We start from the raw sequence: 12,997 nt of genomic DNA, 5'->3' as shown, positions 1-12,997 counted from the left end.
AAGTAAATAAAAAAAAAGTTCATTTTTACGAATTAATATATTGAATTACATTCTTAATATTTAAACAATTTTTGTACCTTACATTAGAAACTTATATTTAATTTACTAACTAAAAACTACATTTAAAACTCATCTAAAACATGACCTCAAGAACAAATAAAAAAAAGTTGAACTGAGACTACTTTACTTTAGTTTTTAATAAAAATAATTGAACTTTTTTTATATATTATTTCATTTCAATTAATTATCTCTCAACTTTAATTTTTTAATGTCCCTTATTCCGGATACCCACCTCCAACCTCAAGACTTACCTCTACTCTAACTATTTATTAATCCAATTATGTTTACAACAATTTTGACAACATAATCCAGCATTTTCATGACTAAGATTCTCTACACCCAGGATCCCAACTTTATGATTTTAAAACGGTGATATGAAAATTAGTTAACTACTGATAACTAACGATTTTTTTCAATAAATAATAATCAGTATTGCTTGCATAGGGTTTTCGCAGAGTTTACTCCGAATAGGACAAACAAAATGCTTAGGAGAGAACCCCAAAACATGACCCAGGCTGCAATACAAAAACAAAAACATTTGCCCCAGAAAACAACTTGGTAATTAGATTACAGGTAATAGAGACTGTCCAATCAGACTCAACTGGCAGCAGTTGGAAAATAACCATTGAATCATATCAATGGATATAGATCGAATAACTTTGACATATCCGACCCATTCATTCTACTCAACATGTAAATACAAAGGTATAAATATACTCAAAGCAAGTGTCTTCACACCTCACTTTGGAATAATCCTGCATAATGATACCAGTCATCAAGTTAAAAGGATTATGCATACAATTCAAGGATAAATAAATTACCAAAAACAAAGGTAGGACTACTTACCACCAAACTCTATTCAAGTCAAACACTCTGTACTTTGCTCGATACCTCTTTCATTTTGGTGTCTCCTTTTTCCTACAGTCAAAATCTCTATTTTTTAGAAGTGAAAAGAAAAACTCACACGTGTACTCACATTTCTTATTGTGCAAGTCAGATGAGAATTCAATTATGCTATTGCAACAATGAGTCATACTGAAACATGTTTATATTAGCTTTGACAGTAGCTTCTACATTAACTTACACAAAAAAAACATGTGGTCAAAAGGCAGACTTAATTGCGTTAAATGCCTTTTATCTTTGACAAACTCAAACCCAAGACCCCTCTAAATTTTTTGTCTATCAAATATCACAGTGAAGTACGAAATACATGATATGATAAATAGCAATCATCCCAAAATACTGAAAACCCCACGCAACATCGTAAAAGAGAAGGTAGGCCTCTTGTAAGATTAAATCTCATGCAACTCCATTAATTTTATTTTTTTTGCATAATATCCCTCTCCCTGGCAAGTCAATGCAGGACCCATAATACTGATGCTCTCCGATGCTCAAACACAACTTAACAATACCAACTAATAGCTATATGAAATTTATTTTTTACCACAAGCGAGGACAGAACTTATACTTACTTTTAAGATTAAACATACTTCCTGAAATAAGATTGTGCAACTGTTCAAGCATTGCTGATGCTTATAAATAATTTAAAAGCGAGATACATGGTACCATACTAGGACATGGCACACAACTAATTAACCCCCACATCTACTTGATATATCAGAAGTCCAGCAAGAAAAGGTTCTTGTTGAAATAAAAGTCCAATAAAAGGAATATAAACTTAACACAAGTGAAGTATGATATCAATATAACAGTTCAAATCATAATTACCTTATACACAATACTCTTCAGTGTGGGTACAGACAGGTACCTGGTCAGGTGTCTGGTATGCAGTAAGTTACTGTGTCAAATATATGACATGTGGGGGATACACTTAGTCTGTACATTTGGGTTTGCAACAATTTTATACTTGCATTAGATAATGTGATATTTGTTGTCAATCATAATGGCTTAACATTAACATGTTCACGATTTATTTTAGTTATTAGTATAACACTTTTTTTTAGAAAAAGTGAAATCCTTTGGACTGTTAAACTCATGAACAAAATCCAATTGAGGAATAACTAACCATTTCTTACAGTTTTACAATTTTCACCATTTATTATTGCAACTACAGCCACATTTGGTCTCCCTAGGCCACTCTGAAGTGGAATCATCAGTTTTTTTCAAGGCAAGTGGAATCATCACAGTGATTGAGAGACAGTACATTTTCATTCTCCTCATCTTGCTGCCTCGTCCTTTTAGTAGGTGTAGGTGATATTCAGATTTACAGGATATGGAATCCTGATCACTGCATACACCTTCTCCTCTTCTTTCTCTTTCTCATCCTTCTACATCAGTGTTTTCCATCAACCCGAAATGTCAAACTAGCAAATCCCAAACCCAAAAGTGTCCATTGGAGGCTAGGCCACCCTACATCATCTGCCTCAGCTTTGGCTCAACATGATTAATGTACCAAATTGGAAATTAGAGCAACCCAATTCACAAAAGAACCATGAATAGGTAGCCATGAACCGATTTGTGGTTCTTAGATGGAACCACCAAATTTGGTGGTAACATTGGTCCAAATTAAACTACGAAAGGACATTAAAACAAGCAAAAGAATATCCAATAATAAAAGGACACAAACACTAATGTTGCATATACTAGTATCGGTCAATTGCTTACCATTCCCTTGCTCTCATAATAATCATCAAGAGCCCATTGATATTTTGACTGATTTAATCCAAACCAACGTGCCACATGGTCATCCAAACTTGAGTGAGCTGTAAAAGGAAAAGGAATGGATATTGTAACATAATAGTAGTGGTTCTCAGAATAAACAAGATAATGAAAAGCCTCAATCAAAGACCTATGCATTATAGGATCTGAAATCAAAATAAAAAGGGCGGCAATACACGCTCAATCATATATTTTTTGCAATGCAAAACATCAGAAATAGACAGTGCACTACCTCAACCAGACTGAAGCAACACACACATAGGAACAATCAATTAGAGCCATTTACTTATTTGACTAGAATAAGGAAAACGTGATATGCAGAATTTCCATAAAATGCTCAGGCACAGTTTCCACTGCCCCTGGCCGTTGTTCAAATTACTTAATCCAGACATGTTTATTTTCACTTCAGCAAACCAGAGAAGTGGAAAACAAAGGACCCACCCATTGTTATCTCCAATCACTGTGTAACCAAGTTACCAAATACTCCAGTTTTCTTACAACCCAACAAATACACATTTTATAAAACCAAACTTACACAGGCAGAACATAACAATGGTTTGTATTTTATGTTTGTTATATTTCAAAGAATAAAAGAACACGGCATGAGTTTAAAAAGTGAAAAGTTTGGTCAGTGGAATCAAACTGAATACGTAGATAGAACAAAATATCAGTACAACTAATGTTACAAATCACGATAGATGCTAAGATGTACCCATTTCAATAGAGTTTGGTGCAGGGCTGTACCATGTTTTTGCAGCAATAGATCTATTTTCATGTAAATTCTATAGATATTTTCATACAAAAAATCTATGGCTATAAACATTAAAGAGCTGGATGCACCTTCAACAGCAAAGTGCATGTTAGACAGCAACTAACACACATATTCATTACTTCAAAAAAAAAAATGACTTCGAACCCAACTACATATCGCTATATTTGAGACTTACCTTCCTGCTTGCAACCACGTGACGAGAAGAGAGCGTATACATATCTCAGCGAACTAGAACCAAAATCTTAACAAAAAATAGAAGGAAAAGATGCGTTTGTCCAAAATAGTAAACAAAACACCAACAAGAATGCCAATACCCAAAAAGATTCCCACAAGACTAGGTCATGCAATATAATAATTCTGGAGTCACACGCATATATATAGTTCAGATATCAAATCAAGGTGTTTCTAAAAGTAGATAAAATTATGATTAAGCCATTTACAAAAAATAAACGTCATCCATCACAACAGTCACACACTTTAAACCACTCAATTAAAATTCCAAATAACCCAAAAACGGCTTTTAACTTACCAACTATAGGTCTTATCTATAGTTTTTATCTTAAATTTTATAAATGTTTGACACATTTTGTTTTCCGCGACACAGAATCTAATCTAACCTAAGAGTTTAAAAGGGCAAAGTGCGTACCGGTTTGAACCTTGGTAACGGCGTTTCTGAAGATGCCAAAAAGGGAATCGTCGGAATCGGAGAGGGGTTTGGGGGAAGGAACGGTTTTGGGAATCTGTGGCGGCGGAGGGGCGATCTTGGTGGTGGTAGCGGGGTCATCGGAGGGTTTGGGTGTGGACGGCGGCGTCATGAAAACAGTGTAAGGACCGATTTTTCCGATGGCAGGTGGCGGCGTAGATTCCGCGTTAATCGGCATTTTGGTCGGAGAGAGAGTGTGTGAAAGTAATGTTAACTGGAAGAGTGAGTGTTGTGTTGTGTTGTGTTGTGTGTGATATGTTGGATCTTTTGTCTTCCTACTACTTGCTGTACTTCACAACTTCTTTCTTTTCCATTCTTTTCTTTCTCTCAACTCAACATTTATTTATTTATTTTATTACTGTGTTGCATTAAAGCAATTAACTTTTTTATGATAAAGGGTTCATAAAGTGGAAATGTAATGAAAGAACTTCAGTGGCAATTTCTCTGTGCTTTTCAATTATAAACCTTTTATGAGATGCTTCTTGGGTAAACTTTTTATGGGGATTTCTCCATAGGTTTAATCTTACAATACCAAAAAAATTCAGAGCCATTGTAAAATTATAAACGATCTTACATGGGTAAGAATTAAATACATTTCTTTTCAATTAAGAAACTACCATGCAAATAAAAAGAGCTGTTATAATTTATCCTAAAACGTTTCCACAGTAAAATTGTTGTTGAATTATAAGAAATTATGAATATAAACATAAACACATGCTTTAATAAATTTTTTGTTGGATTGGTGGGTTCTTTTAATGTGAGTAGTTGTTTAATTTTTTAAAAATATTTACAAAGTAAAATTACAAAAAATTGTGTGTCTATTTTTATAATAATAAAATGAATTTATATTCAAATAATAGAAATAAATAAAATAATATTGTAATGACTTTTTTTATCTATTTTATTTTTCTTCTTTCATTATCTTGTATTCCATCACATATTCTATGCAAGAAAGAGATTGTGATAATTGACCAAGAAAAAATAAATATTATGTTAGTTTTTTTGTTTAAATTGTAAGAAAGGGCTATAATAGTATTTGAAACTTGTTCAGTTATTATATAATTGAAAATGATTAAGTTATGTATAAATAATTAATTGCATAGGTGGAAAGATAAAATGTATAATATAATAATAATAATATACACTACACTGATGATTACATAAAATCCTTTTTAATAGTTATGCATAAATCACGCATCAAGTTTCAAACAAATCATAATTGTGGGTAAACAATGTTATTGCTATTTAACTTCAGTTAATTTTACAGACAATAAGGTTGTTTCCAATAACTAGAGAAATGGATTAACAAAACTGCCATTTTAATGCTTATTTGAAAATGACTGATGATCTCTTATAAATTGCGTGGAATAACTTTAATGCTTATAAGCATCTATATCAACTCTTAAGTTTAAACATAAATTATCACTTAAATATTAATTATAAGATATTTTAATCACTTAATTTCTTTTAAATCAAAGCCCTTCTGTTTTCACAATTCAACAAAATTTATCAGATTAATTAACTTCCATTTTTAATTTTACGACTAAATATTATGTGCTTTGTAATAAACTTGAGATATACAGAAATAAATAAAAAAATTGGAATTCCAAAAATTAATGTTTTTTTTAAGAGTGTGTAGATTATGGGATTGAGATTAACTTGAAAATATAATTTTAAAATATTTTTTAAGTAGATTTGGAATAAAATACTAATTAAAATAATTTGATCAATGTACTTTGTAAAAAAAGAGAACGTGGAGAATTTGTGTAAAACGAATTTTAGCAAATCTTAATTTAAAAATAAAGAACTAATTGACTGAAAATTTTAAAAGCTGAAAGTGTACACATTGTGAAATTTGTACTTTTGGTGCAGTTTGGTATCAATCAAAATATACTACAAATTCAATTGAACTTATTTAGTACCTTTTTAAAAGTTTTTTTTCCAATTAAAAAAATATTTAAAATATCTCTTACAATATATTACAAAGAGTTTCTTACCTAATTCTGGAAAGAAAATATGTGCAGAAACTACACTCTGTCCACATGAGTATAAAATAAAAAACAAAAGCGGTGTATGAAATAGCCAAAGCACAATCTAAAAAAACAATATACAAATATTTTATGCACACACATATCTGTTCTACAATGTTGGTTTAGTCTTCCATATCTGTTTTATCACTGTAAGAATAGCAATAAGTATTTTCATCGTATTTTTACCATTAATATTCTGCTCAGGAAAAACAATTCTCGTTAATATGATTTTTATGTTGTTAATTAATAAAAAACCATGGTTTATATCATTTTAAAAATGTTAAATGTTAAGAAAAGTGTATGTGATTGAATACGGATGTAAGGCTTGTTCTTCCTGCACCCCACGTTTTTCTTCCTGCACCCCCACAATTTTAAATATTTCAACATTAACCTTGAGCAAAAATTTGAAAAGGGCAACGTTCAGCACTTCCATAGTCACTGCTCATCTTCATCCTTGGTTTTCAAGTGTTGTGGAGGTTCTTCATAATTGTTGGAAGCAAGGCGGAGGAGTACACAACGTTGCCGAAGTGTTGTATGGGTTATAGAGGTAAGAGTAAAGGTTTTTTTTAAGAAACACGGTGGTTATGGAAATTTCAGGATTATCGGATATCGGGATCCGGTAATACCTTCCAGATTCATGAATCCAGAATAAATGAAATAATGTGTTCCGGATGAGGGGGTGCTCCATAAGTAAAATGTCATAATATGTTGTTCTCCAGATTTCTGAATCCATAAGCTTAAATTTCATTACGGATGGGTTGATCCGGTACAGTATTTTGTGTTATGGATTCATGAATTCGGAATGCTTTACTTGCATTATGGAGTTATGAATCCGGAATTGTATTATGTTATGGTGCATTCCGGATTCATGAATCCGGAATGGTTTTTTTGTGTTATGGTGCATTTCGGATTCATGAATCCGGAATGGTTTTTTTGTGTTATGGATTCCTGAATCTGGAATAGTCTTTTTGAGTTATGGATTGTTGGATCCGGAATGATTTTTTTCACTTATGGATTCATGGATCCGGAATGCAATAATTTTGTTTTATTTTTTTTTATTTGTAGAAGCATGGACAGTAGTGAAGAATTTGAACAACAATTATATGATGGTGTGAATGTGTGGGATGATGATGATATTGAGAATTCATTATCTAAATCGAAGGGATATGAATGTACAGATGCGTTTACTACAGATGAGGTAAAGTTAAGTTTGTAAAGTATTTTTAAGTTGTTTGTTAATTAGTAAATAATTTGTTATGGTAACTTTTGTAGGTATTTCGTACTCGGGATGAACTCCTAAAGTGGGTTAGAAAAGTTGCGTTTGACATTGGTTTTTGTATTGTGATATTGAGATCGGATACTTCAACTGGCCAACGAGGAAGGAAAACATTTGTGTTATTAGGTTGTGATAGAAGAGGTCAATACAAACAATATAAGAAGGATTTACAGGTTATTGAGAGTGGAACTAGGAAATGTGGTTGTCCTTTCAGATTACGAGGGTATCCAGTAAAGAGTGGTGAAAGGTGGATATTGAAATTAATTTGTGGGTCTCATAATCATGAGTTGGCAAATATATTGGTTGGTCATCCATATGTTGGTAGGTTCACATGTAGTGAGAAGTCAATGCTTATGGACATGACAGACAGTTCGGTGAAGCCTACAAATATTTTGCTGACAATGAAAGAGCATAATGAGAAAAATGTGAGCACAATAAAGCAAGTTTATAATGCACGATATATGTACAAAAAATCAGTACGAGGTGATAGAACTGAAATGCAACAATTGATGATGTTACTTGAGCGTGATATGTATGTCCATTGGTTTAGGTTTGAAGAAGGGACAAATGTTGTGCAAGATTTATTTTGGACACACCCTGATTCAGTGAAGCTATTGAATGCCTTTAACATTGTATTGATGATGGACAGTACCTATAAAACTAATAGGTATAGAATGCCCTTGTTTGAAGTTGTTGGTGTAACCTCAACGGGATTGACCTTCAGTGCTGCATTTATGTTACTCGCATCATAACGTCATCATAACTTTGTATGGGCCCTTAAGAAGCTGAAATGTTTGTTTTTTAGATTTGATTCATACCCGAAGGTTGTGGTTAGTGATAGAGATATTGCTCTAATGAATGCAATAAATGTTGTGTTTCCCGAAGCTGCTAATTTGTTATGTCGTTTTCACATTGATAAAAATGTTAAAGCTAAATGTAAAATGATTGTTCATCCAAAAGAGGCATGGGATCAAGTGATGGAATCTTGGGGAGCAATTGTTGATTGTGAAAATGTAGAGTCCTATGAACATCGTATTGAGGCATTTAATGTTGTTTGTTCACCATGGCCTATATTTACTGAATATGTGATTAGTACTTGGTTAAATCCACATAAAGAAAAGTTTGTTAAGGCTTGGACGGATGAAGTCATGCACTTAGGCAACACGACAAGTAATAGGGTTGAGGCTGCACATTGGAGTTTAAAGAGGATCCTTGAGACGTCAATGGGAGACTTATGCTTTTGTTGGGAATCCATTAATAAGATGATCATCTTGCAACATAATGCAATTAAATCTTCATTTGAAAAGAGTTTGCATGTAGTGAGTCATGTCTTCAATGTAACAAGATATAAGAAATTGATTGGCTTCGTATCGAAATATGCCTTGCAGTATGTTGCAGAAGAGAGTGATCGAGTTCAATATGGTTTAGATAAATCTCGTTGTGGGTGCACCATTAGATCTACTCATGGCCTTCCTTGTGCTTGTGAATTGGCTTCCTTTGGTGTGGGTAGCATACCATTGCAGTCAGTGCATCTCATTTGGACACGATTAAGCTTTTTAGATATTTCAAGTGATGATACTTCAGCAGAGTTGTTCATCCAACAAGAGTGGGCTGTCATCATGAATCGTTTCAAGGAGGTTGACATGGCTGGTAAGATTAACATCAAAGCCAAATTACGTGAGATTGCCTATCCAGATAACACATCTTTATGTCCACCAAGGGAGAAAGTCAAAACAAAAGGTGCACTAAAAGGGCGTCAGAGTAAATTTGGTAGATCAACGAAGCGAATTCCTTCTTACTTTGAACATGTTGATGCCATTCTTTCACAACATGATAGTTCATCTAGTTTGAAATGTAGCAAGGGATTTATTTCAGAGACTCCTCCGACCAAATCAATACCAATGCTACAACAATTTCCGGTGGAAATTCATCCTTACATTGTTGATATTGTTGATGTTAAGGTTGACGGTCATTGTGGCTATCGTGCGGTTGGTGCATTATTGGGTATGGGAGAGGAGTCATAGGCTATTGTACGCATGAACTTGCATAAAGAACTTTGTCAAGGGCGTCAAGAATATATTGATTTGTTTGGCGGGGATGAACGATTTGAATTTTTGAAAAATTCACTTCTAGTTGACCACATGGTAATTGTATTCATTCTAAATGATGTTATTAATTGTAAAAAGGTGTATAAGTGGATTAACTTGTTACATTTTATTCTGTTTGCAGATAAGTATAGATAAGTGGATGACAATACCAGATATGGGATACGTTATTGTAAATCGATATAATGTGATTGTTGTGTGTTTATCTCTTAAACAATCATTGACTATTTTTCCATTAAGATCCCAACCTCCAACAGATTTTAATCATCACCGCATCATCTGTATTGGACATGTTCATGGAAATCATTTTGTTCAGGTTTGTTAAACTTCATTATCAATGAATTTTAGGAATCATAGAAAAACATAATTAATGACATTGCTTACAATTTTTAACAGGTTTAGTTGCAAGAAGGTTGCCCGATTCCACCAACAGATATTTTATGGTCTACTCATTGTTATCCAATTGCCAAAATGTGGTGTTCATATTATACTAGTCGGATGCAAATGTTTACACAAATTATGTCCATTAGACGACATTTATAGTTGTAATTGCATTGATAAATGAATATGTTAACATTCTGACTATTATAAATGCGGAAGAAGAATTGTCTAATTTCATAACCAAAGTGTTCATTCATCAAATTCAAAAATAATTGTAAACTAAGTCTTTCTTCAGGAAATTAAAATACATAACAACAACTAAAATGATGATCATCATCAACGTCCGTGTCGTCGTCTGCGGACATACACAGACATGTCCTCAGTGGCTGATTGGGCTAGCATCAAGGCTGTCTGTGTCCCTTCCCATGCAGGTGAATCCTCGGTTAGATGACCATCATCTATAATCAACTGCAAGGTGGATGCTATTCTTCTACAAAGACCCTACAATTATAAACAAATTACATTAATTGCAATTGAGCATGTATTATTTAAATAAGCAAGTAATAAGTTCTTACCACTGCGGGATGCTCAGAGATAGTATCATTCCCGCCCTGACGTCATCCATAATGGGTAATCACCGGAGGTCGATCATCCTCAGCCATCTGGATGATATATGGGTGTGATATAGACCGGAACCACTCCAAATATGCAGGAACACGGGTTCCAACATCAGCTGCTAATACTACACCCTGTACGAGGTTAGCATTATAATCTAACCATCGATGGTCGATATCAGATGTGGATGGATCGCCATGATGAACGGTGGTTGGGTGACTAGGGATACACTGTATATATCCAAACTGTCTGAGTACACGTTCAGGGAAATGCATCTGCCTACAAACCCTCAACCGAATGTACCCGGAAAATAATGAAATCCACTCAAAAGGACGCACCGCTCTATGCTCTTCATAGGGTATCCATTGAACAACACCAACACAAAGGCTATCTAATTGCATCCGAACTGAGGCAAGTGTGGACAACCTACTCCCGACCACATATTTCATACACCGCGGCTCATCCTCAACATAGGCATCCCGAAGCTGTCGGTGTCCAATACTCGGAAAGTGCTCATATATACATGATGAAAATAGCGTGACATACCCAGCTAACTGTCTAGTATTTGCATAGGAACCATCTCCCAACTGCTCATACATGTGGGTCAAAGTAGCTGCTGCCCACGAGTATCCTCCGGTGTGCCTTAAATCTACAAATAATCCCAAGTAGGATACACTAACCGACGTAGCACTCTTATCTGCAAAGATGGTGCAACCTACTAGGTGTAGCAAATATGCCCGTGCAGCAACAGTCCATTGTCTCCTGGTACATGCGTCCTCATACATCTCCCTCAACCAGCTTAGACGCACATGTCCACCCCGACAATGACGAGTCTCAGCAGCTACTACTCCCCGATCTACACGAAGTGAATCAACAAGCAAATCGGTCGTCGTAGTTGTATTCAAGCTCGGATACGTGTAGAATTGCCCCATAATTGGGTGGTGCAACAAATTCGACACATCATCCAATGTGATGGTCAACTCACCTACAAGCAGATGAAATGAATTTGTCTCTGGGTGCCACCTTTCTACAAAGGCACACAACAGTCCTTTGTCTATCGTGTCATAGCTTGCCCCAATAAGTGCAGCTAAACCTGACAACTCCACTGCAGGTAGTATCCGAGGATGAGGAGCACCCATCTTACTCATTTTTCGGCCATGAGACACCGATTTTAACTCTACTCGATCCTAATTTAACCAACCAAAATCATATACAATTTAATGAATGAAAGTCATATCAAATTAACAATGAACAAGTATAATATTACAACATATTTACTTACCACACCATTCAATAATTGCATGGCCACATGGTCTTCATAACCTGTCAATAGTGTCCCATCCCGTGGACCTTCAGGATAACCTTCACCTTCTATTTCAGGTACGTCTTCATCCTCCACCTCCATTTGGGGTTCAACTTCTTCAAGTTCAACATCAACATCTTCTGCATCTTCATGTTCAACATGTTCTTCATCTTCATTAACATGTCTTCTTCTTCTTCTTCTTCTTCTTCTTCTAACAGAGGCTGTGGGACGTAGACGATCACCTTGTGAACCTCCTCCCCTAGTCTTCACCATTTCTGTTCAATTACACCATTCAAGTTAGATTCAGCTTATATTCATAAACCTGCAGAAATTTGCATGTGGTACCCTGCACTAACAGTGTACATGTCATCTAATTATAATCTTTTATAAAGTATACCTGAACATTTGATGAACCTTTCCTTGGTTTCCGAAAATGCTTAGCTATTTTTAGAGGTAAAGGAGAAGTTCCAAGCAAAAAAAAAAACGAAGCAAAAAAATAGAGGAATAGTAAGCAGAGGTCTACTGAGTTTTGCTACATATAAACACTACCGGATTCCTAAATCCGGACTACTACCGGATCAACAAATCCGGAAAGGTCACGAATCCTCACATCTGGGAAACTAACGGATCCACAAATCCAGGAAAGTACCGGATCCCCAAATTCGAAAATCTACCGGATTCTGTGATTTGGAACGTGAAATAACATTTACAGAAACAACAATCCATGAAAAAAACGGATATCAAAATCTGGAACACATGAATGTACTTACCTTTATGAATGAGAGATGGATGAGATTTGGAAGAAGAAGCTATTGCAAAACCGAGATTCAATGTGTGTTGCGCCGCTGAAGAATACGCTGTGCTATCGAAGAAGACGATCTCCACGCACAAATGGCAACCATTTTAAGTTTTTAGGGTTTTATTACATTAAGGGTAATTTTGGAATTTCAAAAATTTTAAAGGGTAATTTTGTCTTTGCACAAGAGTGTGGGGGTGCAGGAAGAAAAATGTGGGGATGCAGGAAGAAACTGCCCGGATGGAAAGTTATTTTATATCATTTTGGGCCTTGGCCC

At 34.8% G+C, this 12,997-nt stretch overlaps 4 protein-coding genes across 4 annotated transcripts; 2 read left to right on the top strand and 2 right to left on the bottom strand.

Moving 5' to 3' along the window:
- Nucleotides 1-597: 597 nt before the first annotated feature.
- Nucleotides 598-4,574, bottom strand: LOC137807320 (uncharacterized). Its single transcript, XM_068607916.1, has 4 exons — nucleotides 4,158-4,574; nucleotides 2,686-2,783; nucleotides 907-978; nucleotides 598-815 (listed from the first exon to the last, which is right to left on the bottom strand). The coding sequence occupies exons 1-3, from the start codon at nucleotides 4,390-4,392 to the stop codon at nucleotides 925-927; spliced, it is 387 nt and encodes a 128-aa protein (XP_068464017.1). The 5' UTR covers nucleotides 4,393-4,574; the 3' UTR covers nucleotides 598-815; nucleotides 907-924.
- Nucleotides 4,575-7,313: 2,739 nt separating this feature from the next.
- LOC137805590 (uncharacterized) lies at nucleotides 7,314-9,544 on the top strand. Its single transcript, XM_068605530.1, has 3 exons — nucleotides 7,314-7,442; nucleotides 7,517-8,187; nucleotides 8,326-9,544. Exons 1-3 carry the CDS (start codon nucleotides 7,314-7,316, stop codon nucleotides 9,542-9,544), a joined length of 2,019 nt encoding a protein of 672 aa, XP_068461631.1.
- Nucleotides 9,545-9,556: 12 nt separating this feature from the next.
- On the top strand, nucleotides 9,557-10,027 carry LOC137805589 (uncharacterized). Its single transcript, XM_068605529.1, has 3 exons — nucleotides 9,557-9,664; nucleotides 9,750-9,941; nucleotides 10,022-10,027. The coding sequence occupies exons 1-3, from the start codon at nucleotides 9,557-9,559 to the stop codon at nucleotides 10,025-10,027; spliced, it is 306 nt and encodes a 101-aa protein (XP_068461630.1).
- A 183-nt stretch (nucleotides 10,028-10,210) lies between these two features.
- LOC137805893 (protein MAIN-LIKE 1-like) lies at nucleotides 10,211-12,794 on the bottom strand. The gene is made up of 3 exons (XM_068605780.1): nucleotides 12,695-12,794; nucleotides 10,582-12,199; nucleotides 10,211-10,507 (listed from the first exon to the last, which is right to left on the bottom strand). The coding sequence occupies exon 2, from the start codon at nucleotides 11,767-11,769 to the stop codon at nucleotides 10,624-10,626; it is 1,146 nt and encodes a 381-aa protein (XP_068461881.1). The 5' UTR covers nucleotides 11,770-12,199; nucleotides 12,695-12,794; the 3' UTR covers nucleotides 10,211-10,507; nucleotides 10,582-10,623.
- Nucleotides 12,795-12,997: the final 203 nt, after the last annotated feature.

This window comes from Phaseolus vulgaris, chromosome 3, assembly GCF_000499845.2.
Source record: "Phaseolus vulgaris cultivar G19833 chromosome 3, P. vulgaris v2.0, whole genome shotgun sequence".
In the NCBI taxonomy this organism is placed as follows: domain Eukaryota; kingdom Viridiplantae; phylum Streptophyta; class Magnoliopsida; order Fabales; family Fabaceae; genus Phaseolus; species Phaseolus vulgaris.
Note: the sequence above shows the minus strand (reverse complement) of the source record. Positions and strands in the feature narration are given on the sequence as shown.

Bases quoted from the DNA above. Each gene is read 5' to 3' on its own strand.
- LOC137805893 (XM_068605780.1), bottom strand. From the start codon at position 11,769: ATGAGTAAGATGGGTGCTCCTCATCCTCGGATACTACCTGCAGTGGAG.
- LOC137805589 (XM_068605529.1), top strand. From the start codon at position 9,557: ATGAACTTGCATAAAGAACTTTGTCAAGGGCGTCAAGAATATATTGAT. The intron at 9,665-9,749 runs GTAATTGTATTC...TTCTGTTTGCAG, and splicing joins CACTTCTAGTTGACCACATG to ATAAGTATAGATAAGTGGAT.
- LOC137805590 (XM_068605530.1), top strand. From the start codon at position 7,314: ATGGACAGTAGTGAAGAATTTGAACAACAATTATATGATGGTGTGAAT. The intron at 7,443-7,516 runs GTAAAGTTAAGT...TAACTTTTGTAG, and splicing joins ATGCGTTTACTACAGATGAG to GTATTTCGTACTCGGGATGA. The intron at 8,188-8,325 runs GTATAGAATGCC...TTTGTTTTTTAG, and splicing joins AGTACCTATAAAACTAATAG to ATTTGATTCATACCCGAAGG.
- LOC137807320 (XM_068607916.1), bottom strand. From the start codon at position 4,392: ATGCCGATTAACGCGGAATCTACGCCGCCACCTGCCATCGGAAAAATC. The intron at 2,784-4,157 runs GTACGCACTTTG...TTCCTTTTACAG, and splicing joins CGTTACCAAGGTTCAAACCG to CTCACTCAAGTTTGGATGAC. The intron at 979-2,685 runs GTAAGCAATTGA...TTTTGACTGTAG, and splicing joins ATTATGAGAGCAAGGGAATG to GAAAAAGGAGACACCAAAAT.